This window comes from Lontra canadensis, unplaced genomic scaffold (genome assembly GCF_010015895.1).
Source record: "Lontra canadensis isolate GAN:19392208 unplaced genomic scaffold, GSC_riverotter_1.0 scaffold109, whole genome shotgun sequence".
NCBI classification, from domain to species: Eukaryota; Metazoa; Chordata; class Mammalia; order Carnivora; family Mustelidae; genus Lontra; species Lontra canadensis.
In genome coordinates, this window is record NW_022631103.1 from 46,390 (window position 1) to 73,051 (window position 26,662).

Consider the following 26,662-nt stretch of genomic DNA (forward strand, 5'->3'; position numbering starts at 1 on the left):
CTGTAGCTTTAAAAACCAGGAAACTGGGGCCAGCGAGATGAAAACACATGCTCCCCTCCCATAGGTCTTGGGTCTAGGGCACACTGCATGGACCTCGCCCAGTCAGTACGGAGGGGCTGGAACGGGCTTGCGGGCTGAGGGGTTGCACAGAGCTAGTCCTTGGTCCTCAGCTTCCCCACACATTCATTCATCTCATTAATCTCATCTGATGGGGGAGCAGGTTCGGAGGGGTAGGGTGGTGTGCTCTTTTGAACACCTGAGTAACGGGGGCAGGGGGAGGAAGCGAGTTCTGGGGCCCCTGTATATCTGAGGGTAGGTCCGGGACTCATGTGCCGTCTGCCTGCCTCCGGAACCCACTGGCCCATACCGCCTCCACGCCCCACGTTTCTGTTTCCCCAAAGTGAGGAAGAAAGACTGTTGGCATTGGTGGTGGTTTAGGAAAGACAAGTCCTTGTCCGGCCAACTGCCCCCTTACAAAGGCACAGCATTTCACAGTTAGCTAGTGCCTTGGTTTGGGAACCTCCCTTAATCCTCACTCTACTCTTGGATGGAGGTGGGGTGGAGGTATTTATCTTCCCCCCGATCCCCCCAAGGAGGAAACAACTTCTCAGTAACTTACCTAAGGTCTGCCTGACTCTAAAGACCTTTGGACAGAGATCTACCTGTGCCTCAGTTTCCCCATCCACACATGCAGGCGACTGTGATCAATCTCAAAGCCCTTCCCACTCTCGTGGTGGAAGAAGGGTCTGTTGTGTAGATGGAGGGGAGTGCTCTGTGGTTCAGAGCTGGGGGGCTGTGGACAGGACTTGGGACTACTCTGGGCTCGGGTCGTCTGTGTACCTTGCCAGGGACAATGCCTCCAATATTTGTCCATGGGACAGATGAGGTACGAATGGGAAAGCATTCAGAAAATGCCCTCCTTACCCTGGTTGGCTCCTGGCAGCCTTCTCAGTGGGATAGGGGGAGTTTTCAAGATGACCGGGCTGTGGGTAGGTATCCGATTTCAGACGAAGTTATTTTTACCCTTGGGGGTGGAGGGAGGCAGGTGATGTTTAGGCTCTTTTCTAGAATGGGGTGAGGGGGCAGGGGTGGGAGTTGGGCCTCTGATGGGGAACCTCACCTGACCTTGTGGCTGGCGGTTCTCCCCAGCCTACATGGGGTGACACTAGTGGAGATTGGGGACCTACTGAACAAACATTCATTTGGTCCGCAGCAAGCCAGGCACTTTGCTGGGTCCTGCGGACACCAGGAGTGGAGAGACAGGGCTCCTTCCTGGTGGGTCTTCAGATCCGGGCCACCCAAATACTCACACAGTTTGTTGAACATTGTTGGCGGACAGCATTAGAGAGGGGAGGTACGTGGTGCCAGAAGCATGAGAGTGGGGCAGAGGTAATGGATTTGAGAGGTGAGTAGGCTTTGCAGAGATGAAGAGTGCTCCAGGCACAGGGAACAGCATGGGCAAAGGGCCTGTGGCCGGGGGCGGGGGGGAGGTGGGGCAGCACAGTCTGTGGGGCTGCCTGGGCCTTGGTAGGGAGTTCTTCCTGGAAGTCACACCCTTCAGGGTTGGAAAGAGTCTTGAAGACTATCTAGTTAACATCCCACTGGACAGATGAAGAAACTGAGGCCTACACATCTAAGAACGAAACCTATCATTTTTACTATGCCAAACACACCTGCTTCCAGTATCTTTTTTTAAAAAAACGTATTTGGCATTTTACATTTAATTTATGTTAAACTAGCAGACCTACCTGATATTCATCCAAAATGGTTTCTCTTAAGAATTAAAAAAAAAAAGTAATTTATCAAGGTGAAATACACATAATGTATAATTCACCATTTTCAAGTACACAGAGCAGTGGAACTTGGGACATTCACAATGTTGGGCCACCACCGCCTCTGTCAAGACCCAAAATATTTCCATCACTACGAAGTAAAGCCCCCTACCCTTTAAGAAGTCTCTCCCCTGTCCTCCTGTCCCCAGCCCCTGGCAAGTACCAGTCTGCTTTGTCCGTACTGGAGACTTCACATAAATGGAACCATGCAATGGGTGACCTTTTGTGTTGGGTTTGTTTCACTCAGGATGACGTTTCTGAAATTCAGCCATGTTGTACGTATGGTTGCTTTGTTCCTTCTCATGTCTGACTAACGTTCCATTGTATGTAAGACCACAGTGGGCTTATCCATTTATTCACCAATGGACTTTTGGACCATTTCCACCTTTTGGCTATGGTGAGTAGTGCTGTCATGAACATGGGTGTGGCTTAATTTGTTGGAGTCCTTGTTTTCCGTTCCTTTGGGTCTCTACCTGGGAATGGAGTTGCAAAGTCATACAGTGTCTCCGTGCTCAGCTTTCTGAGGACCTGCCAAACTGTTTTTCCATAGTGGCTCCAACATCTTCTATCCCCGCCCCCAGCAGCATACCATGTTCTCCAGACCCTTGCTGACACTCGTTATTGTCCATGATTTTGCTTTAGGCATTCTAGTGGGTTCGCTGTCTTTTAGAATCCTTACTGTGAGCTCGGGTTCTTTCATGTATCTTTTAGACAGATGAGGAAACTGAGTCATGGAGAGGTAAAATAACTTTTACCAAGGTCTTCTGGGAAGGACGAGCTGGTAAAAGTTCTTTATGTTTACGTAAGACAACTAAACTGAAAATGTCCTGTGAGACTCTGCTTCTGAAGGACGGATGGGGCTACCCTGAGGAAAGCTTGTCCTTACCTCAGAGTTTCTATTATGCCCTGTATCCCTTCTCCTTTCCTCATAGGGCAGGACTAGAAGGCCGAAGGCCTTCCCTTCCCCCTCTTTCATGCCGGGAGAGCGTAAGAGCTGGCTGTCAGAAGTGCCTGGTCAGCCCACGCCAGACTGTGAGCCCTGGACAGAGACTCAAGGCCGTGGCCTCTGTTCTCCTTGGTCACTGACGGGCTGTGTGACTTGGAGTCATTTGCTTTCTGCATCTTCCCCAGCCCCAAGGCCCGGTGAAAGTTCCGTAGAGATGTAAATGTGGGCTGCGGCTGGGGGTCCGGGATTGCCAGAAACTCTACCACTTCCCAGGGGCTGCTCAGAAGCAAGGTATCTGGGCTCAGCCATAAAATGGGTAGAATAACAATGCCTCACAGGGCAGATGTAAAAGTTACTGAGATAATCCATAGGAAATGTACTAGCAAAGAACTCCATATATAGCAGGTGTTCCATAAAGGTCGAACCAAGTGAATGGCACATAGGAGGTGCTTCCCTCAAAATACTGGCTTAATTTTCTACCTTTCCCACCCCAGAATCTTGACAAATGTCAAGTGCCAACACGGCCTGTAGCCAGAAGTAAAACGAGGATGTTGGCCGAGGGTACCAGGGACCATTATTTATCCTACAGAATGCAGGTGTGATCTGATGTAACACAATAATCAGAAACCTACGGAATAGCCCCCCGGTGTCCTTCTCCCAGCCCTTAGTCTGGCTTCCGGGAGGAGAGCTCTTTCTTTTTATCTCTGAGTTTGGTACCCACTGCTGCCCTTTCCCGCCTCGTTTCGTCTGCTGGGAACCTCAAGACAAATTTGCAGTTCTCCATGGCAGACGTTTTGAGCAACTGAGTTCCTAACATAATCCTCTCTTCCCTTATTTGATTTCTCGGCTTTGTTTGCATTTTGGCTCCGGGTGCCTGTGGGGTCTGTGTCCTCAGAGCCTTTTTTGGGAGGGAGGTAGGGAGTAGGCTTGAAGGGAAATTTGGGAGGTTGACACATGCTCCGGCTTTGCTGGTGGGGAAACTGCCAGGAGGACACCCTGGTTTCTCTGAGAGGCTGGATTCCCCCTTTGTGGGGACAGGCCATCTGGTTTGGACAGCTTCCTTTCACTGCTCGGAGTGGCCTGGCTCAGACAATCATGTCGCCTGGCCAGTGGCTCCTAGAGTGGCCCAAAGGTGCTTCTCCATGCCTGACCGCCCACCGCCCCCAGGCCCGCTTTCTTATCCCCACCCCCTCAGGAAATGGGGAGGGAGGAACAGGGGCTTTGCAGTCTCCTATCCAGGTGGAATTTCTGTTCCACTGTCACTAGTTTGAATTCTCACAGAACCTCTCCAAGGGGCTCACAACCTTGTCCCCTCACTGGGTTGCCCTGAAGTTCTGGTGAACCCGGGTCAGAAAGTATCATATAAACACTCAGTATGTTTGGGTCTCTCCTGGCTCTCTTTCTGTAGAAAGCCCAAAATTCAGCTTTAAATTGCTAACATTAAGTGCTCTATCAATGTTCACCCTAGGATGGGTGTGTTCTAAGAGCCTCAAATACTCACTCTTGTTTAATTTCATCTCTACAATGACACTTAGAGGTAGGTCTTATAATCCCATTCTTACAGATGGGAAAACTGAGGCCCACAGAGGTTGAGCAGCTTGCCCAAGGTCACACGAATTAGTTGTGGAACTGGACTCGAACCCAGGGCAGGCTGACCCCTAAGGCCTGTGTACAGACAGCCTCATGTCATGATGGTTTGGCTGAGAGGTCACGCAAGGCTGCTTCTTCCTGCCAGGACAGGTGGGTCTCCTCTGCTGTAGGCCTGTTTTTCCAGATGGTTCTTGAAGGCACTGAGATCTCTCCGATGGCTGGTCTCCTTTCCTGGCTCATCGCTGTGGGCCACACCCTTCTCCAGGAGTCTTCTGTGGTTCCTGGAGACTCCTTGGCCCCTCTCCATCTGACTCCACCTAGTGCTCTCTCTCCTGCTTCCTTTGGCTCCATGGGTCGCATTACCCAAGCCGCTGTCATTTCACTCCCCCTTTCCGCTGTTCTTATGTCCTTTTTTCCTCATTTTTGAGTTTCAGCTCTAGGGCCATCTCTCACATTTTCCTTCCTTTTCCTTTTCCATAGGTGTTTATTCGACACCTGCTCCATGGCAGGCCTGAGTCTGTCCCTGTCCTGTGCGAATGCCTGTCTGATGGGGGAGGTGCCTCACAAAACAGTGACCACATGGCTTGGTTAGGGCTGTGATAGAGGCAGCTGAGGATGTGGGGCCAGGGAGGCCCTAACTCTCTCTGGGGAAGCTGTGGTGGGAGCTTGAAGGAGGTAGAGGAAGGGCTCACCTAGCACATAGGGCAGATAAAGGGATCCTAGGCAGAAGCAGCACCCACATGGTGGGAGGATGGAGCTGGGTGAGAGTGGTGCTCTGAGGAACAGCGTGTGGCCTGGAGCTTATGAGAGCAGCTGCAGGAGCCACAGAGTGGGGCCTCTGAGTAGTAGGGAGCCATTGAGGAGTCTTGAGCAGGGGAGGTATCTGGTCAGGCTTGCACTTCAGTAAGGTCTGTACAGTCCTAAGGGACAAAATGAAGTCCCACAGTGGAGGGAGTTACAAAGACTGGGCCTAGTGTCCCTGCAAGGCAGGGTACGGAAAGTTATGGTTGTTGTTTTGGTGGATTTGCTGTTCGGAAAGGTGTGCCTGGTGCTGGAAGCTAGAAGAAGGTGGAGAGAACGGAGGCCTGTGGACAGGAACAGTCTACTGAGCTAGCAGTGCCTAGTGGGGGCCCGAGTTGTCACAGTAAAGGGGGGGCCTGAGAGTTTAGGGGGGGTGGGTCCCTGGGACTTGGGACTTGGAAGAGAGAGGAAGTCAAGGTTAAGTCTGTTGGTGTGGGGTTGCTGTAACAGGAGGGCTCATCCTGGTTCCCTGGTGTGACCCAGGGCCAGCCTTTCTCTCTGTGTGCGTCAGTCTCCTTAGCTCTGAGGGGACTGGGTGAAACGGCCCCTCCTGACCTGGCCCAGCAGGTTTGTGACATGGCTGTGGCCCAGGAAGAAGGACACAGAGCCCATGGTGTAGCCAGTCTGGGATGACCAAATCTGGCCAGGTCTGCTGTGGTCTGGGGCCAGTGTAGGCACATCTGCCATCCGAGAGGGCACGTCTCTGACCCCCAGATGCCCTTCCCACCTTCACAGCGGGCTCTGCTCTCCCTGTCAGCTGTCTTGGCTCAGCCTGGGCTGGCTGCTCCAGGCCCTGACTCCATCTGGGGCCTCTGCTCTCCCTGTGACTGGCCCTGGGAGGGGTGGCTTGGCTCTGGGGCCCCATTGGCCGAACTTTGTCTGGGCTGCACACACCCCTGCCTCCCAAGCTGGCTGCCTGCCCACCTTGGGGTAGGAGGCGGGCCAGCCTGGCCTGCCATGACGTGGGCAAGACTGCCTTGAGCCAAGGAAGGAGTTGGAGTCTGAGAGGCCATGCCTGGGGGCAGTGGCGCTGCTCTGTCCCTTCCACTCATGCTCCAGCCCCCGGGGCTCTGTGCCCTTCTCCTGGACAACAGCAGGGGATGGCCACCATGGGTCTTGTCCCTTAGTTTGCCTGAGAGCTCAGCCCTGCTCCGAGGAGCACGAGTTTGCCTGTCTGACAGAGTGACGGGACCTCCCAGCTTTCTCAACAGAAATGTCAGCTGGGCCTGCGAGAGCCCTGCAGGGGTGGAGTCCAGTCCAGTTGGGGCGTGGCAGGACTGGGGCTGCCTTAGGAATTGGCAATCTTCCCCTGCCCCTGCCTGCCCAGTGAGTGACCGATGAAGCTCAGGAGAGGCGGGGATGTGCTCAGAATCACCAAGCACTGGAGGCCCAGGGCTAGGATTTGAACTCAAGTCTGTCTCTGTTCGTCCCTCCACAAACCTTTGATGAGGTCCTACCATGTGCCAGGCCCTTCTAAGCAAGAGCAGTAGAGTAGGGGCTTTTCAGAGGGAACAGACCAGTTTATCTTTGTTCTCTCAATGTTTGGTCCAGGGCACAGGGGAAGTGCTCGGTGAATGAATGAATGAACAAATAAGGCAAAGATTCTGCCTCCTCCGGGCCTGTAGAATCCAATGTGAGGGCAGTGACTCCTTTTCATGGAACAGGAAATAGGAGGCTGGTGGGAGTGGAGACTGACCAGGTGAGAAGCAGAGGGAGGACTGGAACTCAGGTGTCCCACTTGCTGGTCTACTGCTGTTTCCATCCTCACTTTCCACATCTGTAAAATGGGGTCAATAGTTCTCATGCTCTGCCTTCCTTGCAAGGACCTGATGAGGTGGTAATACAAAAATCGATTTGTGAAGCAGGGACATTGTGTGTCGGGCTTCCGTGTGCATGCCTGGAACTGCCCAGAAATCCCACCTGGTCTGCTCCCTTTCTTCTGACCACCTACCCTTTACATCTTGCCTCCTCCATTTTCTCTAGCATGCTCTGTGGCTTCTTTCTGGAAAGTTCTGCCCAGAACCCCTGGCCATGGGACGGGTTTGGGAAGAGTACAGGGGACTGGAGTCTACCTGCCTCCTCCCTCTGCCATCTCTCACACCCAGAAAGGCAACCGCGCAGCCGCATCTATGCAGGCCTGCAGTGCACAACAGGCCGGAAGTGCCTTGGCAGTGGTTACCATGGTAATGGGTCCTGCTGCTTGGCCACCATAGTGGCCTGCCAGATGCCGGCAGGAGCCCGGAATCCTGGCAGCCTGGCACCCTGCAGGGCTCTTCCCAGGCTGAGCGATCCTGGGGCTGCCCTCACTCTCTCCTTGACATGGAGCATGGTACCTCAAACCTGGGGGCTCTCTGGAATGAGCTGCCTCTCCAGGGACCCAGAAGTTGTTCTAGGTCAGAAAGGCCTGGTTTGAATCCCAGTTCTGCTGCTTGGGGGGTCCACGACCTGGAATGAGTCACCTTGGTGTGTTTTGAATTTATTGAATTGGCTGTGGGAGCCTCGTGGGGGAAATTATCCAAGGAGGACAGACCCCAGCACAGAGAGCTGTTCTTGCCCCTCTCTGGGGCTGTGGCAGTGGGCCATCTCAGCCCCAGGAGCAGCCAGTGCAATGTGGTGGTAGGACCTCAGGCTCTGTCGCCAGACCTTGGGTCACAGCTGTGCTCCCTGCTTCCTGGAGCCCCACCTGCAGACTGAAGGTAGCAATGAACCCACCTCAGGGGTTTGTTGTGTGGCTCCAGTGGAATTTGTACATGCCAAGTGCTTAGCGGAGTATTTGATGCCTAGTAAATGTGATAGAAATGTTCGCTGCGACTGTTACCCTGGCCACAAGAGCTGGGACTTGGGTCATTTCTCTCACACAGGCAGGGGTGCTCAGCTCTCGCTCATAGCCTGTTAGGAAGAGCAGGCAAGAGAGCTAGGAGGCCCCCTTCTTCATTCCAGCCCATCCAAGGCACTGCCCTGTACGTCCCATCCCTTCTGCCTGAGGACAGGCAAGCGAGGCCCTGGGTAGACACTCCACCTCCAATTCGTGAGTCTGAGGCCTTCCTGGGCAGCTCCTCCAGTTGGCAGCTGCGGCAGCCTTGGCCTGGATCGGACAGCTGGTCGGTGGTGGCCTGGAGCCCTCCGGGTCAGGAAAGCCAAGTGCTAATGACAGACGAACACCCAGTGAAGGCGCCGCCTCTGAGGTCATCTGGAGAACAAGGGAGCCTGAGGAAGGGCGCGCTGGGGGGGACATAGGAGCTGCTTCTGGGAACACTTTATTGGGAACAGAGGCCTCCCTGCGTGGAGAGGGGGGGACCTTTCAAGAATGAAGATCAGTCTGAGGCAGAACTTTAGCCAACTGGCCCTCCAGAATAAGGGAGGACTGAGCTTCCCTCCTCCTCCCCTCAGGTTCAGCCAGGGTCCTGCTAACACGGAGTTGGTGGCCAGAGGGAAACTGGGCAGAAATGGTATCCAGTGAGCGCCCTGGGCTCCGAGAGCCTAGGCTGGAGGGGGTTGGCCACTGCTGGAGTTCGGGGCTGGTGGGAGGTGGCCCCTGGGGTGTCTCTGCTCCCCCTGTGGCACTCAGGTCTTGGGACGGTGGGCCTGGGAGAGCCTGCAACAAGCTGACCTTTCTGTCCCCACTGTTTCCCAGGGCATCGCCTCTGTGTTCTCGAACCGCACATCCCGGAAGTCCTCCTCTCGCGCGGAGACTGCCGCTGGGGCCATGGGGGACAGCGGGGGGTACAGGAACCCCACGGAGGTGCAGATGAGCCAGCTGGTGCTGCCTTGCCACACCAACCAGCGTGGCGAGCTGAGTGTCGGGCAGCTGCTCAAATGGATCGATACCACCGCCTGCCTGTCCGGTGAGGCTCTGCCGGGCACAGGTGTGCTCCCTCGGGCAGCCCCGCCACCCAGACGGGAGGTCCCCATGATCAGAGATGGTCACCATCCCCTCTGGGCACCGCCCTCATTCCTCATCCTGCTCTTTGCTCATGCTGTTCCACCTGCCTGCAATGCCCCTTCCCAGTTCTCCATGCTCAGCCCGGGCCCACCCTCTCCCCACAATGTGCGCTCAGCTCTGAGGGCTGGCCTGCACCCTTGGGTCTCTGCTCCAACAGAGGGCCACCTCCAGTGGGGCTGCTTCAGACTGGCCCGAGGGTGTCATGAGCTCCCTGCTCTGTAGCACGGCTTGATGGGGGCTGGGCAAGGCAGAGTTGGGCCCTGCCCCTGCCCTGGGGGCAGGGGAGGGATTCTGGGGGGACTAATGTGGTCACGAGCATAGTCCCGAGGGTGAGAGTGACTCAGGCATGGAAATGCGGGTGATGTCCACGGCAGAGGCGTGGCTCCTGGGAGGGCTGGGAAGTAGAATAGCCCAGGCTAATGACTCAGTCATTGAACAGCTGCTCACTGGGGGTCTCCCGTGGGCCACCTGCGGGCCAGGCACCATTCCCAGACCGGGGCCCAGCAGTGAACGAGAGGGACAGACCTGGCCCTCAAGTTTCAGTCTCACAGCAGGGAGAGATGCCAGACAGACAATCAACAAACAGGGTTGGGGGTAGTGAGCGAGGCGGAGAAAGTAGAGGAAGGTGGGGGTGTGGACCAGGAGGCACAGCCTCAGCTTGGGCCACCTGACATTTGCTCAGAGGCCCGTGACATGGGGACACTGCTAATGTATGGCTTTCTTCCAATGCCAGCCGAGAGGCACGCTGGCTGTCCGTGCGTCACTGCTTCCATGGACGATATCTATTTTGAACACACCATTAGGTAAGTGGCCCTACCTACTTCTTGGACCCCTTGGTCTGCCCACCATGAAGCTAGGGCCCCTCCCCCATCTCCCCACCTGGTCGGCCTGTGAGCTGCCTGGAACCCTGGAACCCAACTCGACTAACCAAGGGTCTCTGCGGAGCAAGTACAGACCTGTCTGCGGGGGCTCTGGGAGACCCATGGACTGGAGCTGGCCTGCCGCTGGGTGCCGTGGGGTGGATTCCCACAGCCAGGTTTGCAGTTGGACGTTGCTGAGGCAGCATTGTGGGGTGCTGTGTGTCTCTGGGGAAGTCAGTCTCTTTCTCTGGGCCTCAGTTTTCTTATCTGCCAAATGGAAGGGAATAGACTTAATCGGTGCATGTCCTTTGGAACTCGGACATTGTCTGTGGGCCATTGGTCACTGGACTGTAGAAAGGTTTCTAGGCAAGGTCCCTCGGCAAAGCCTGAGTCAGAAGCTTGGGCCATTCAGCCTCTGCTCACATACCCCCAGGAACGAGGAGTTCATTACCTCACAGTTTTTTGTTTTGTGGTTGCTTTCTAAAATGTCTGTACTAGTTTCAAAACTCTTCATCACCCTGTGCTGGACTTTGCCTCCATTTAGCTTTGCTGGGACTCAAGGACCATTCCAAGCCCTTGGCCCAGGACAGGCTGCAGGGGGCTGCACACAGTGTTCTGGCCTTGTCCTTAACGAACAGGCCACATTTCCTATATGTCTGGGGGTGAGTGTGATGGCATAGAGGATAGTCAAAGGAGGCTTCCTGGAAGAGGTGTTCGAGCTGGCTTCAATACCATCAACACCATATGTAGTGCCCCTCTAAAAGCCAGGGGAGCGGTGTCTGGGCCAGTTCTAAGTCTCTGCTGTCAACACAGTCTTTGTCACTCTGAGGAGCTAGGGAGGAGAGGACTCGGGGTAGGGAATGGGCATGTGTGATGGATGGACCTGCTGCAGGACTCAGAGACTGAAGGTGAGTCTGGGCCAAGGAGGGTGTGGGTGGAAGGGGAAGCCAGAAAAGATCCTGGGAAGGAGGGCCAGCTGGGGATGGGTCTGGAGCAAGGCTGGTGACCAGGAAAGGCCTAGCTGCCCCTGAGGAAACCTGCAGAAGGTTTTTTTTTGTTTGTTTTTGTTTTTGCCATTTAAAGATATTTCAAAATGTATCTCTCAGTGGTAAGAACTTTTAAACATAACCTCAACATCGTTGCTACACCTAAACAAAACTAGCAGTAATGTCTCACGAACGTCAAATATCCGGTCAGCATGCAGGGGCCCACACTGTTATAGTGATTTTTGTTGTTCAAGTCAAGATTCAGATACAGATTCAGTTGTAGTTGGTTGCTGTGTCTCTTAAGTCTTTTTTATCTACAGGGGCTTTCCCTCCCCCAGCATCCTGCCCCCTCACCATCTCTCTCCTTTTTCCCTCACAATTTATTTGTGGAGGAGACCTAGTTCTTTGCCCTCTCAAGTTCTCCACCATCTGGGTTCTGCTGTTAGCATCACTGCGGTGTCATTTAATATGTTCTTCTGTCCCCCGCCAGTAAATTGGTCCTGGGGAAGGGCGTGCACAGGGCTCAGACTGGGAGCTGCCTCTGTGGGATGTGAAGTACACCCAGAGGCAGAGTTGGGGAGCTAGAGGCTGGAGGGGGCCCCTCAGGAGGCTGGGCACTGACACCAGGGAAGGAGCCAGTTTTGGCCTGAGCTGTGGGGTGGAAGAGTGTCAGGAGGGAAGAGGAGCTCGGGAGTTCAAATGGGTGTCTGCCTGGCTTTGGGGAAAGCTAGTGAGGAGGAGGGTAGCGGGAGGAGTGGGATGGGAGGGAGAGGAGGAGGAAGAAGAGGGAGAAGAGGAAGAGTAGGAGGGGGAGGAAGAGAAGAGACACAAATATCTCTTTAGCACCACAGAAAGTAGACTGTTATTTTATTTTAAGGATCATGGAAATTTTTTCTTAATTTCTTATCATGAAAACTTCCAAGACTCTAGAAAACTTGAACAGTGCAATGATCACCACCAGTGAGGTTCAAGAATTAACTTTTTTTTTTCTCAATATGCTTTATCTATATATGGATAAGTAGATACACATACTTCTCTCTCTCTTTTCTCAAGTATTTGAAAGTAAGTTACAGACATCATGACACCTCATCCCTCCATGTGTCAGCACGTATCTCCTAGAAACGACAGTCCTTCCATGCCTATTAGGACAGAGGGCAAAATAAACAGAAATGGACAAGTCCTTGGCAAACGTGAGCTTCTATTATTTATGGAGCTTGTGCTGTGGGGCTAGGCCTGGCACTGGCTCTGTCACACCCCCTCTCACTTGACCCTCAGTATCATGCATCTTAGTACTTGACAGACAAGGAGCTAGGCTCAGAGACACAAAGCAACTCATCCAAGGTCACACAGCTCCGTAGTGTGACAGTCATGCCAGAGCTGGACTGGAACCCAGGCACCTGTGACTCTTCTCACTGTGGCCACTGCCGTCCCTTGAAAGGCAGGCCTGTTGGAAGGGACCCTGCCTAGCTTTGGGGAGGAGGCTGTGCATTTGATGAAGAAATTTGCACAGTGCTCTCTATGTTTGTGACCCAAGGCACAGAGAGATGAAAGGATTTGCTCAAGGTCACCCCAGTCGCTGTCTAGCTCTTCCTTCTTGTCTTTCAGAGGGGCACCCTCAGCTGCCTCCAGTTAGACACGGAGCGGGTGAGGTGGCTCCTGTAGGGATTCTGACTGTTTATCTGGACATGGGAATTATTCCAGAGGGACAGGCTGCAGCTGGAAAGAGTGGGGCCGCTGTAGTCCACAGAACCCTGGCCCTGTAGCCCACAAAACCCTGTAGCTGGAAAGAGTGGGGCCCCGGTAGTCCACAGAACCCTGGCTCTGCTACGTTTTAGCTGGGTGATCTTGGGCAGATAGCTTGCCCTCTCTGATGTTCAATCCCCCTAAACCTACCTGTCAAGTTTATATGGAGGCTCTAATGAGGCAATGCACCGTGCTGGGCACAGAGTAGGCATCTCTTAAACGTTCCCATTTTCCTTTTCACCCTCTTGTTTATAGTCCCTTGGACTTAGTAGGCATTCAGTAGATGTGGAATGCATTAATTCAGTAGGCCACTATTTTTGGAGGACCTACCCTGTGCTGTGTGCTAGGCTTCAAAGGGTCAAGGGGGAGCAAGACAGATGTGATCCTGGCCCTGGTGGAACTTAAGTATTGTGGGGGAGACAGAGGCCCATCTGTTGGAAGGAGAGTCAGAGGGTGAAACTTCTTGAGTGACAGAGGAGTGGGGCAGGGGCCCCCAGTGAGGGGACTGTTGAGCCACAAGCCAAGAGAAGCTCGAACATTCACGGGATAAGGGGAGATGAATGAAGTCATGCCACTTCTTTCAGCCTCCGCCTTCCCACCTGTATAGTGAGATACTGACACTATCTTGCCAGCTTGCTTTGAGGACTCAGTGACATTGCTGATGTGACCATGGTCTGTAAGCCATGACATTGCCTTGCTGGGTCCCCTCAGCAGAGGCCCTGCAAGTATCCAGGACTCCTCTTCCTTCCCTCTCTCCCCTCTGGAAGGCCCACCTCCTGCTTTTCTCTCCCCAGTGTCGGACAAGTGGTGAATATCAAGGCCAAGGTGAACCGGGCCTTCAACTCCAGCATGGAGGTGTGTGGGGTGGTTGCTGCCTGGCGGTGGGTAGGTGGGTGGCTGGGGTTCCTATCTCCTCTCCCTTCTCAGCCCCCTGGGCACACTCACACTCATGGGACCCTGGTGGAGGCAGCAGGTTTCTGAAACAGCTGGCAGGGCTGGGAGGATCCTAAGGCTCTTCCTCTCTGATACCCAATAACACAGAAGGGAAAACTGAGGCCCATGGAGGGGAAGAGACTTGCCTCAGGTCACCAGGTCACATAAATTCCAATCTGAGACTTGACTTTCAGCCTACTAGGTCTTCACACCTCCCCTCAGACCCTGTTCAGCAGCCAGGTAGTCATGGGAAAGTGGGGAAGACAGCCACCAGGCCTGACCCTGGAGGCAGCAGAGCTGGAGCAGGGAGAGCCCTGGACTTCATTGCATTAGCTTATCTCCTGCAGCCTCTGTCTTCCCATCTGTGAAATGGGAGCGTGATTCCTATGCTGTGGAGTTCTTAAGTGAGCTCTGTTAGTTCTGGGGGAGAGACTGTCTTTCCCACCTGTGGATGGCAGGTCTGAGCAGCTTCCCCTAGCCAGGCCACTGGTTACTGAGGAGCCACTGAGGACAGAGTCCTGACTGCCTCTGGGTACCCCCGGATACCCCCCAGATGCCTGTCTTTTCACTGTAGCCAAGATTTTACCACTTTAAGTGCTTTCCTAGATACAGTCTCATTTTCATTCTCTCCTAGGTATGCTCACTCCCATTTCTGTCATTCATTCATTCATTCACCCATTCATTCACTCATTCATTCATATTTTAAGTAGGCTCCATGCCCAACATGGGGCTTGAACTCACAACCCTGAGATTAAAAGTCTCACGCTCTACCAACTGAGCCAGCCAGGCACCTTGTGCTCACTCTCATTTTATAGATGAGGAAACCAAGGACCAGAGCTTTTCAGGGATCCTGGGGTGGAATCAGAACCTATCTCAGGTTTCTGGCTATCGAGACTCAATAGGTGATACAGAAATACAAGGCCGGGCCTGGGCCATCGAGTTGTGGAGCCTCAGGGTGGGAGTTCCCTTTCCCCCCTCCTTACTCCTCCCGCCTTTTCTTCCCTTCCAGGTGGGCATCCAGGTGGCCTCTGAGGACCTGTGCTCTGAGAAGCAATGGACTGTGTGCAAGGCCTTGGCCACCTTTGTGGCCCATCGGGAGCTCTCCAAGGTAGGGCACTACACCTGGGTGCTTGTCGTGGCAGGCCAGGACTGGGGCTGTGAGGCTGGGGGTTGGCAGAGGCGTGGAGGAGGGGGCACTTCAGGGAATTCACAGAGGAAGCTTCCCCCAGCTGTGGCCAGACCCCAGGAACCTTCCCTCATTCCTCTTCCCCACCTCTCCCTGTGCGTCTCACGTGGGAGTCTTCAGATCTCACCATTCCCTTACGTGTCCTATAGGACCTCCCACCCCCTGCATCCTCTGTGCCTTTGCCCAAGAAAGGGGACTGGGGACATTTGCAGGATGAAAGTGACAAATCAGCCAGCGGAGACAGGACAGGGACAGAGAGGGGACGAAGACTTGTAACAATCTAGCAGCAGCCCCAGGTGTGCGATGGGGCACAGCCCTTACTGCTGCTTCAGGAGACCGGTCCTGAGCATCGCCCATGCTGTCCCCCGCCCACAGGTGAAGCTGAAGCAGACTATGCCACGCACAGAGGAGGAGAAAACAGAGCACAGCGTGGCTGCCGAGCGCCGGCGCATGCGGCTGCTGTATGCGGACACCATGAAGGACCTTCTGGCCAACTGTGTCATTCAGGACGGTGAGCAGTCGGGGGTGCGGAGTGCAGCTGGCATCCTGCGCGCCCCCCTCTGTCTTCAGCCCCCACTGGGCAAAGGGAGGAAGAGAGGCTCCTTGGGACATCTACTCACTGGCCTGATGGCCCTCTTGTCTCAAGGTCTCCTTCAGGGAAGGGCGTGTTTGGGCATCTTGTTCAGTTCCCAGGAGCCGTGAGGATGGAATTAGGATGTGAGGAACCCTTTGTTATCCACGGACTGTATTTGGATCTTTAGGTTTCGGGGTGTTTGGGAAGGTACCACTGAGCATGGCTGAAGACTGTAGGATTTTTTAAAAAGCATATCTGTCTATCCATCCATCTATCTGTCTATATGCTTTATATATATATAAAAATATATGCACGCACATATATATAGATATATATACACACACATACATAAATAATATAGATGTAGATAAACATATAGAATAAAAAGCGAGACTCTCTCCTACCCAGAACCTGGGTCCCCTCCAGTTACTCATTTTGGGGCACCTTTCCAGAAGATTCCCTGCATACTTAAGCATACTATGTATTATTTAGCCCTCTCTTTTTACCCAAAAGGGAACAGACAGTACATACTGTTCAGTGTCTTACTTCTTTCCCCTTAAGAGTACATCTTGGAGATTGTTCTATACCAGCACACAAAGATCTCCTGTGGAGTGGTAGGATTTTGACAGATGGAGAGACAAGGAAAGGTTTTCCTGACGGAGAGCACAGGCTGGGCAAAGGCCCAGAGGGGTAACCTTGGATTCACTCACTGATCTCCAGAGCAGTAGGATGTGGAGTCTTCCTTGAACCCTAGACAAGGCAACTGTAGGACAATTCAAATGTAGTTCAGTGGCCCAGAGTGGGAGAGAGCAGGTGCAAGCAGTTGGCCCCATAAAGCAGCGAGAGGGGCTCCCAGTTCCATGTGCCTTATGTATGTGGGGTCTGGGGGCTGTGGCTGGGGAGGCCTGGCTCTTCCTACTGTTTTTGAGATCCCCCTAGAGTCATCCATCCACTGCAGCCCTCCCAAACCCCTCTTGTCCTGACAGCCCCTCTACCCCAGGGTTAGTCCAGATGCCATAGTGTGACATCCAGGCCCTGGGCTGGCCATTCAGCTTGACCTGGTGCTGACCTATTATTTGCCCTCGGCTCCATCTAAGCCAAGGCTTCATTGCTTCTTATGACTGTCTTACCTGTCCTGTCTCCAGATCTCAGCTCAGGCCCCCTTCCACCTCCCCCGTGCCTGTCTGTGGCATCTCGGAGCAGCCTGCCAGTGAACGGCCACCTCTTTGATGGGCTGTCCCTGACGAGGTCTCTCTTCCTGGTTGATGGGAGATGCACGGCTCCCCCTTGGGTTGGAGGCGGGGGTCATATCAGCATCTGCTCCTCTGACCCCCAAGGCCCTGCCTGCTCTTGGGCCTCTCCTACTGAGGATCTCCCGATGCCATTGCCCCTGACGGACAGGGCCTGTCAGGGCAGAGGGAGGGAAGAACTATCCTTCTGAGAGTCTGTCTCCTGAGTTTGGTGCCAAGCTCTCTGGAATCACTATCTCACTTCATCTTCACAAACCTCGTGGGTTGGGTCTGACATACCCCTTCACCAATGAGGAAACTGAGGGTCAGAGAGTTTCCCTGACTTGTCCGAGTTGTGTCCAGGTGTGTCTTCTCTACAAGTGGGTGTCCTGCCCCCTGCCCTTCGACGACCTCACCTCCCTCATCCTGAGCCCTCCTGTTCCTCAGCTGAGGCCGGCACTCTCGGTTCTTAGTCGATACAAGACTCTGGGTGACTGGGAATGCTGGTGGCAGGGGTCCCCGGGTTTGCCCTGTGGGAGGGTCTGCCCTTGAGAACCTTTCCCCTTCGCACTCTTTCCCTCTGCCCTTCCCGGGTCAGATCTGGAGAGCAGAGACTGCAGCTGCATGGTACCGGCCGAGAAAACCCGCGTGGAAAGCGTGGAGCTGGTCCTGCCTCCCCATGCCAATCACCAAGGCAATACCTTTGGGGGCCAGATCATGGCCTGGATGGAGAACGTGGCCACCATCGCAGCCAGGTGAGGAGAGAGCGTGCTGCCTCTGCCTCCCCTCCTTTCTCTCCCTCCTTCCCTTGGCTGGCTTCCTCTGGGGGGAGAAACCCCAGCTTGGAGTTGGCATTCAAGGCTTCGGGAGCTTGGCTGTTCTGTCAGGGGAAACCTAGGGCTTTGAGAGCCAGAGAGGAGTGATTTTTCTGTGAGCTGGCCATCCCCTCCTCCACACGGTCCTGGTCCTCATCGCCTGCGTGGGAAATGCCACACCCCTGGCCCAGCGCTAGGGCCTCCTCTTGGCTGGGTCCGGCCTGCTTTCTTCCAGTATCTTATGCTTGCTGCACCTGAAGCCATCTGCCCTTCCCTGTTCCCATTCTCCGAGTTCCCATCCTCTGCCTTTGCTCCTGGCCACTTCCTCTCCTTTTGATCTGCTAAAATCCACGAAGCCTCTTTAACTGTTCCCTTCTCCCTAGAGGTGAAAACAATTCCTTCCTTCTTCTAGAATCTCTGCCCTTGTCTGGGGTTTGTTCTCTAAATATGGGGGTATTTTTTTATAGCTATGATAACTGACACTCACTGCCTGACCCTCCTGCCTATAGGGCTTTGTGTTTCTGTTCCCTCTGCCAGGAGTGCGCTCTACCCCAGGGTTAGTCCAGATGTTAGTTAGGTTAGTCTGGATGCCTTAGTGTGGCATCCCGGCCCTGGGCTGGCCATTCAGCTTGACCTGGTGCTGACCTTTTACTTGCCTTCAGGTCCACTTAAGCCAAGACCTCATTGCTTCCTGTGACTGTCCTACCAGTCCTGTCTCATCCTATCCTCTGCCAGGAGTGCCCTCCTCAACCCACATCTTCCTGAGCCAGAGGAATTATTCCTCACCTCTAAAGAGCCTGGCCCACACCCCCCCTCCCCTGTGTTGACCCCCTGGGACCCAGTGTACAAACAATGCCATTTTGGGCAGACCCACCTGCGTGTGTGTGTGTGTGTGTGTGTGTGTGTGTGTGTGTGTGTGATAAGTTCTCAGAGGAGGGTCACAGCCCAGATAGTCAAGGAACCCTTCCTGGAGAAAGCTCTTTAGCTGGGCCTTGAATGACAAGTAGCTTTGGGTGAGGGGAGGGCTTCTAGATAGTAGAAGCAGCTGGTGCTGGGGTGTAAAGGTTGGTGAACAATGGGGAAGGAATTAGCCCCAAGCCCTGTCCTTTCATCTTTTACCTCAAGCTCAGCTGCTTGCTAATGCTGCATAGACCTGAGTGTTCTAAGCTGCAAAATGGGACTTTAGTTCTATTCCCCTGGGCAGAAGCATCCCAGGTTGGGTGGGAGTGGGTGGACCAGAGGGCAGTGCATGTGGGCTGGGTCTGTGGCTGGGGGCAAGGGGAAAGGCTGGCCCAGGCCTGTGGCTGAAGCACTGGAGCGTTTGTCCTGTCTCCCCAACCCTGGCCTCCTCCAGCCGGCTGTGCCGTGCCCACCCTACGCTGAAGGCCATTGAGATGTTCCACTTCCGGGGCCCCTCCCAGGTTGGGGACCGCCTGGTGCTCAAGGCCATCGTGAACAACGCCTTCAAGAATAGGTAAGGAGTGGGACCAGGGCCCCTTGGGATTGAAGGCTCTTTTGGACCTAGTCGAAAAGCTGCCAATGCCGCAGATAAAAGGCCCATGAAGTCTAAAGCCTGCCCAGCAGCAGGGCACCCTCACCATGACCGAGATGCAGCTCTGCTATTCCCTGCTCTGGGCTCCCCAGCCCTGTGGCTCCTGGGGTCTCCAGTCATTCCCTATGCTCCGAGTGTCTCTGTCTCTCTTCCTGGCTCCTGCCTCTGGGCTGTGCTCAACATCATAGGGCCCTCTCTTGCCAGTGTTCTGTCATTTATCAAGTCTTTCAGTACCTTTCTCCTAAAACAACAATTCCTTCCCAGACTCCTTAATTTGGAATGAATCAGATACTTATGAGAAAGCTTACTTTAAATATGTATCTTTGTTGATTTCAAAGATCATAATGGAGTTGTTAAAAGTGAGGGAACAATGGGGCACCTGGGTGGCTCAGTCCACTAAGCGTCTATCTTCGGCTCAGGTCATGCTCCAGGGTCCTGGGATCGAGCCCCACATCAGGCTTCCTGCTCAGCGGGGAGTCGCTTCTCCCTTTCCCTCTGCCCTTCTGCATTCATGCTCTCTCTCCGTCAAATAAATAAATAAAGTCTTAAAGAAAAAAAAAGTGAGGGAGCCAGGCTCCCTGGGTTTAAGTTTGGCTTACCTTTTATTGGCTGTGTGGCTTTAGGCAAGTTATTCAACATCCCTGAGTTTCAGTTCTTCTTCTTCTTTTTTTTTTTTCTTTTTAACAATTGTGCTGTTTGTTTGTTTATTCATTTATTTCAGGGAGAGAGAGAGCCTGCAGAACAGGGTTGGAGGGGGTGGGTTGGGGGTGGGGTCTGGGGAGGACCAGAGGCAGACGGAGAAAGAATCAGAAGCAGGCTCTGTTCTCAGTGTTCAGTCCCACACGGGAAACCACCCCACGATCCTGAGATCGTGACCTGAGCCGGAATCAAGAGTCAGACGCTCACCCGTCTGAGCCACCCAGGAGCCCTACTTCAGCTTCAGTTCTTTGGCTTGTGAAATGGGGCTCAGCATGACGACATCATGGTTGTGAGGGTTCAGTACGGTCTAACTGGCACATTGACAGAGAAACCGTGCTGGGCAGCATTGTCACTATTCTGGCCATTCCTCACGGTCTGACCCACACGCGGTCTGCAGCTGTGGTGGGGGAGGGGTGGTGGGGGAGCGGGGGTGGGGGTGGGGAGGGTGGGGAGCCCTGAACTAGCAACTGCAAGTGCAGCCCAGCTTCCCTTCCTGGCTGCTGTGGGACCTTGGCCCAGTGACTGTCCTGTCCTAGGTCCTGGTTCACCCTCTGCATAACATCCACATGCTGGGATCATCAAGCTTCCTGAGAGGGGGGCACAGGGGTGGCTGCTTTTTATAAGCCACGAAACAGCAGTGAGTGAGCTGTCGGGAGCACAGCTGTTAGGGCCCTCGTGAAGGTGTGCGGAGGGAACATTATTTCCAAGTAGGAAAAAGTACTCACGTCCTTCCAGAATCCTTTGCAGTTTACATGTGTTTTATATACATGATATGTACATATCTATGTATATGTGTATACGTGTTATATACATTGATTCCATTTCATAGTATATATACATAGACATGTACATACATGTGTGTATATACTTGCTTAGTGCCCTGTTCCCCAGCTGTTAGCACATGAGTGCACGGACCGAACCAGTGTATTCCTTTCTGGGGCCCCAGTGACTAGCCTAGGGCCAGGCCTGTAGTAGGTGCTCTGTAAACAGTGATGGAAGGGAACAGTTCTGGGTTTCCTACCAGAGGGATTCTGATCTGGGCTGCTGGGAGAGCTGCAGGAGCGTGTGTGTGCACATGTGCACGTGTGTGTGTTGGGGAGGGGGCGTGCACTCAGGAAGGTGGGTCCAGCATGGAAGCGGCCGTCCTTCCCCTTCAGCATGGAGGTGGGCGTGTGCGTGGAGGCTTACCGCCAGGAGGCTGAGAGCCATCGGCGGCACATCAACAGTGCCTTCATGACCTTCGTGGTCCTGGACGCGGATGACCAGCCTCGGACACTGCCCTGGATTCAGCCCCAGCCGGGGGTGAGTGGCATCCTGCCCCACCACCAGTTCCCCTCCCCTCCCTCTCTGCCCAAGGGTGGTGGGGCCTGCTAGCGCCTAATGCAGCCCGGAAGTGATGGGCTCAGCCCTGCCCCTCTGCGGGGGCACAGCCAGTTTGCCCTGTGACCTGCAGAGACGCCCCTTGTGCAAGGCAGGCACCCTGGTCTGCCTGCAAGAATAGGGCGCCGTGGATGGGCCTAGCTCAGTTAGGTGTTAGCAGGCATTCAGCGAGCCTGCAGAGTCAGAGGAGCGCTGGCTTTGGGGTCAGAGGTGGGTTGGAAGCCCCCTCTGCCCTGTTCTAGTGGGCGCCCTCTGTCAGTTTCTAGTCTCCGCCCATACAGCAGGTGTGTCTGCACTCCTGCCTCCCGGGGATGTGGGGGCTATCTGAGGGGCGCTGAGCCCCATAGGTACTCAGTAAATGGTGACCATTATGGGAGGTGAGAGAGCAAGAAGCATAGAGACCAGAGTCAGGGACTTGGGTTCAAAGCCCGACTCTTAAAAAATGCCGTCTTGGATCTCCTGGGGCTTCCTTCTGGGGGTGCCGAGGGGTGACCTTGGAGAGGCATTCCCTTTCTCCAGGATGGTCCTCCACCCTGCCTACCTCACAGGGCCAAGCATTGGCTGTGAAAGACCCCCACTCCACAGCTGGGCTTTTGCGGGGGAGGGGTGGAGGAGGGGTGGCGAATAGTTCACAGGCGCTCTCAGCCTGGGCCAGGTAACGCTCATGAGTGGGGAGACACCAGAAGCAGTAGTTAAGAGGCTGGACTCCAGGTCAGGCTGTCAGGGTTCCGTTCCTGGCCCCACTCCTTACATCTACAACCTTGGGTAAGCCACCCACCTTTCTGTGCCTCAGTTTCCTCCTCTGCAAAATGAGGGTAAGATGAATACCAACTTGAGAGGGCTGTGGCGAGGCTTGACACCTGCACGGAAGGCGCTTCAGAAGCGTGCCGGGTAGCAGCAGGTGCCCAGGAAGCGTGGGTTCTTACTAGCACTGTCTGTGCCCTTTGCGATCCCCTTGTGGAGAGGAGGATGTTGAGGCCCAGCGAGTGCAGGTGGTGCTCCCAGAGTCACTCAGAGAGTCTGGGGGAAGCAGGGGCTGCAGCTCAGAGACTCAGCCCTTTTCCTGTCCAGGTTGCTTTGCCTTGGGCTGCCCCCGTGAGACCCAAGCTCCACGTCAGGGCTGCAGGGCCTCCTCAGGCCTTGGGAGGGGGGCAACAGTAATGTGGGCGCTCGCCCGGCCTGCAGCACAGTCTGTCCCTGCGTCTCTCCCCAGGATGGTGAGCGGCGCTATCGAGAGGCTAGTGCCAGGAAGAAGATCCGGCTGGACAGGTGAGTGTGGGTGGTGGGAGGGTTCAGGGCTGTCCGCCTGCTCCGCGGGCCCCAGGGACTGGCATTTCTTCAGTGCCGCCCCTGTGCTGGGCACTGGGCTGGGGCCTTTACGTCCGCACAACCTTACTAGCCAGTGGTCTTCCTGACCCAATGTCTGGGCGAGGACGCTGAGCAGAGGGATTAGGCGGCCATGGGTACACAGATGGGAATGATGGGCGGAGTGAGACTTTGATCTTGGCAAGGTCTGGCCACTTCTGAATCCTGGGTTCCTTCCCTTGACTGCGATGAGTGTTGGGTAGGTCCCGAGAGCAGAGGCAGTTGCTCAAGACGCACAGCCTGGTGTGGCCCACGGCTGCTGAACACTTCCACGCTGGAAAGTGCTGGAAATACGCTGGGGTTTGCCATCTTCGTGGACAGGAGAATTGTGAATCTACAGAGTACTTACCATAGGCCGACCCTCCCCACCATGATGACCCTATGAGACAGGTGCAATGCCCAGCCCCACCGTACGGAGGAGCCCACTGAGGCACGAGGGCAAAGCTGCTTCAGCCAAGGCCATCTGATCGGCGAGGGCACGGGGAGCCAGTCTTCCCCCAGCACCCTGGCCCTGGCCTCACTCTGCTTCTGGACGAGTTTGTGTGCTCTCAGCTCCCACTTTCTGGGTGCCCAGCCTGTCTACGTGGCTGGACAGGAGTCCCTCCCCTGCTGCAGGGCTGAGCACTGGGAGCGAAGTCTTCTGAAAGATGTGGGCTCCCCAGGGACCATGGTGGTTCTCTTCCCTTTCCCAGGAAGTACATCGTATCCTGTAAACAGGCAGAAATGCCCCTCTCTGTCCCCTGGGACCCTAGCAACCAGGTAAGGCCTCTGCTCTGAGGGGACAGTCCACAGGCCCGTGTTGGGGGTGGGGGGGACCCTGACTCTCTGTTCTTGTCAGAATGGGTTTGAAAGTAGGCCTGAGGGGGACAGGATACTGTGTCATGACTCAAGATTGGTATAGTTAGCAAAGGGCTTTCCTCTGTCCCCGTTTGGCAGGAGGGAGCTGAGGCCCTGAGAAGAGGGTCACACAGTGAGTCTGCCCAAGGCTGGGCCTCCTATTCCGAGGCCCAGGGCCTGGCACCCACCCCCGCTTCTTACCCCTTCATTGCCCAATGTCCCCTCCTGGCCCAGAGCCCCCACGGAAGGGGAGAAGGTGAAGCTTCTCTGTGTGCTCTGTCCAGGTCTACCTGAGCTACAACAACGTCTCCTCCCTGAAGATGCTGGTGGCCAAGGACAACTGGGTGCTGTCTTCTGAGATCAACCAGGTAGCTGGCCCCACCCACCAGATGGCTGACCTCAAGCAACAGAAGTTCTCTCAAACCACTCATGTCCAAGGAGGATTTATTTATTTATTCCTTCCTTCCTTCCTTCCTTCCTTCCTTTCTTTCTTTCTTTCTTTTTTAATATTTATTTGAGAGAGAGAGTAGGGCAAGAGAGAGTACACAAGCGGGGGAGGGGGCAGAGGGAGAGGGAGAAGCAGACTCCCTGCTGAGCAGGGAGCCCAATGCAGGGCTCAATCCCAGGACCCCGAGGTCATGACCTGACCTGAAGGCAGATGCTCAACTGACTTTTTTTTTTTTTAAATTTTATTTATTTATTTGAGAGGGGGAGAATGAGAGAAAGAGAGAGAGAGAGAGAGAGCACGAGAGGGGGAGGGTCAGAGGGAGAAGCAGACTCCCCACTGAGCAGGGAGCCCAAATGTGGGACTCGATCCCGGGACTCCAGGATCATGACCTGAGCCGAAGGCAGTCCCTCAACCAACCGAGCCACTTAGGCACCCCTTAACCGACCTTCTTAAAAGGAATTGGTTTCTCCCATGAAACCATTCCAGTTAGAGAAACACGGTGCTCTCACAGTACCTGGAGTGGAGAACCCCCAAATCTTTCTCTCCTGCCCACCCACCATCTAGCCCCCAACCCCTCATCTCTGCTATTCTCTGCCCTGCTGCTTCCTCCCTCTCTCTGCTCCTTCCTCCCTGCGCAGATAGGGCCAGTGGACAAGCCTGGGTTGAGGGAAGACATGAGCTCTGCCTGTGCCCTGAGGAGAGTCACTGCCCCTCATCTGTGACGTTAGGGGCTTCACCAGGTGCCTGGCTCTGAGGACCCTTTCTGTTGTTGCCTTAGTCACTGCTTCCTAATACACCCTCCTGTCCACCTGTGCCAGATTCTCCCAGCGGCCCATTTCCATGGGGATGAGCCTGAGGCTCAGAGAGGTTGAATCGCTTTCTCACAGTCACACAGCAAGTCAGTGGCAGCCCTGAGCTTCCAGCCCCAGCCTCCAGCGTGGTGTCAGCTCACCCCATGGCCCAGCATAGCCCGGGGAGGAGGTGCGGGACCGAGGCTGCCCTCTGTCCCATACAGGTCCGCCTGTACACTCTGGAGGAAGACAAGTTCCTGTCCTTTCACATGGAGATGTTGGTGCATGTGGACGCCACCCAGGCCTTTCTGCTGCTCTCGGACCTGCTTCGGAGGCCCGAGTGGGACAAGCACTACCGGTGAGGGCTGAGGTGCGGGCGGGGCAGTGCACTCCGCTCAGGCCTGATGGGGAAGCGGGGCCCTTGGGCATCCCTTGCTGAGCGGTCCTCCCTGATGCTCAGCCCCTGCTGGCTTTTAGCGGGGCGTGGGGTGCGGTGTGAGGGAAGTGCTGTTATGTGTTGGGCGGGTGTCAGAGTTGAGGGCTTTCTGAGCCCTCCGGAGGGACTGAGCCTGAACTGGAGTTGGAGGCCTGGGTTTAAGTCATGTTTCTGGACCAACCGGCTCTGTGACCTTGGGCAAGTCCCTTCCTTTCTAGGCCTCAGTTTTCCTCCTCTTAACGTGGGTACTTGAGGTGTGGGTCATGCATTTGCACTCTGGGATAGATCAGTGATTTTTTTTTTAATTTCCCCTTTTTCTGTTCTTGTCTTTTAAATTCCCGTGTTTGGTTTTTCTTTTTATTTATTTGAAAGAGAGAGAGCACGCGCACAAGTGCACGCATGCGCACACGGGGGGGGGAGGGGCAGAGCAGAGGGAGAAGCAGGGAGCCCGCTGTGGGGCTAGATCCCAGGACCCTGAGATCATGACCTGAGCTGAAGGCAGACGCTCAACCAGCTGAGCCACCCAGGTGCTCCTAGATCAGTGATTTTCAGACCATGTTCTGTGGCATTCTGTATCCCCATAGGAGGCTCAGGACCACTTAATGGGGGTTAGAATGCTGAGGGGGCTGGTGGCCCCCTCCCAGCTTCAGGGGAAGGCATGGAACGGCCAGTTTGATGAATTCACCCAGTCTGCCAGCTCTTAAGGAAATGTGCACGTATATGTTATTTTTGAATGTAGTGAGTTACTGAATATAAATGTTACTCCTATGAATACATTTGTTCCCTGAATTTACTGATTCTCCATGTGAATATTTTCTTCCTGAATTTAGCCAAGGAAGATAAAGCTGTTCTTAGGAAAACAGCCAAAATTTCAGTATTTAATATGAGAATGTTAAAGTTGAAACTGGTATTTTTTCCCAGTTCCCTTAAAGTCATTTTCTGTTGTGCCAACACCTTACTTTGGTCATTTCTCCTGTGGCTGCTCTACGAGGTGCCTGTGTTCCCAAGTCAGTCCATGAGGAGGATCCGTGCATGTGGGAATTCAGTGAGCAGGTTGTCTGGCAAGTTGAGTTTTGACAAATTGCCTTCCCCTTCCTACTTCCATCTATCTTACCAGAGCAGGCCTACTTGTGGCTGTTTCCACACAGGCTTTCTGTTTAATCAAAGGTTTTGGTGCACAAAAGACCATTGCTTTAAAAAGCCTAAGTCAGGGGCGCCTGGGTGGTTTGGTCCGTTAAGTGGCTGCCTTTGGCTCAGGTCATGATCCCAGGATCCTGGGATGGAGCCCTCGCCCACCATCAGGCTCTCTGCTCAGCAAGGAGCCTGCTTCTCCCTCTTCCTCTGCCCCTCCCTGGCTTGTTCATGTGTGCATGTGTGTGTGCACACTGGTGCATGCTTTCTCTCAAATAAATGAATAAAATCTTAAAAAAAAACCAAAAAAAACAAAAAGCCCTGGTCTAGGTGACCCCAAGCCTGTTAGTAGTGACATTCTACAAAGCTGGGAGGTGATTTGGTGGTGGATGTTGGGGGCATTGGGCCTATGGTAGGAAGGCTTCTTGGAGGAGGCAGGCTGATGTGGGCCTTGAAGGCAAAATCAGATCTTGATACTTGATGGGATTGGGCCAGGAGAGTATCCTAAGGGGAAAGGGAGCCCTTAGCTGCTTCCCTCTACCCTGCCCATCGCACCCTGTTCATGAGGCAGCCTCTGAGGGAGGG

At 54.4% G+C, this 26,662-nt stretch overlaps 1 protein-coding gene and 1 non-coding gene across 3 annotated transcripts in view; one reads left to right on the top strand and one right to left on the bottom strand.

Annotated features, from left to right (window-relative positions):
* The window catches only part of ACOT11 (acyl-CoA thioesterase 11), a 46,833-nt gene that overhangs the window by 17,674 nt on the left and 2,497 nt on the right, over positions 1 to 26,662 (top strand). For both annotated transcript variants that reach the window (XM_032839798.1, XM_032839797.1), the window contains exons 2-13: positions 8,804 to 9,014; positions 9,846 to 9,915; positions 13,496 to 13,556; positions 14,644 to 14,742; positions 15,196 to 15,331; positions 17,222 to 17,378; positions 18,793 to 18,912; positions 20,847 to 20,991; positions 22,283 to 22,338; positions 23,127 to 23,193; positions 23,556 to 23,639; positions 24,735 to 24,868. In XM_032839798.1, the coding sequence (XP_032695689.1) occupies positions 8,876 to 9,014; positions 9,846 to 9,915; positions 13,496 to 13,556; positions 14,644 to 14,742; positions 15,196 to 15,331; positions 17,222 to 17,378; positions 18,793 to 18,912; positions 20,847 to 20,991; positions 22,283 to 22,338; positions 23,127 to 23,193; positions 23,556 to 23,639; positions 24,735 to 24,868 (1,268 nt within the window). In that variant the 5' untranslated portion in view covers positions 8,804 to 8,875. The remainder of the gene's footprint in view (positions 1 to 8,803; positions 9,015 to 9,845; positions 9,916 to 13,495; positions 13,557 to 14,643; positions 14,743 to 15,195; positions 15,332 to 17,221; positions 17,379 to 18,792; positions 18,913 to 20,846; positions 20,992 to 22,282; positions 22,339 to 23,126; positions 23,194 to 23,555; positions 23,640 to 24,734; positions 24,869 to 26,662) is intronic.
* TRNAK-UUU lies at positions 14,351 to 14,423 on the bottom strand. Its single transcript has one exon. It is a non-coding gene; the product is annotated as a tRNA-Lys (tRNA).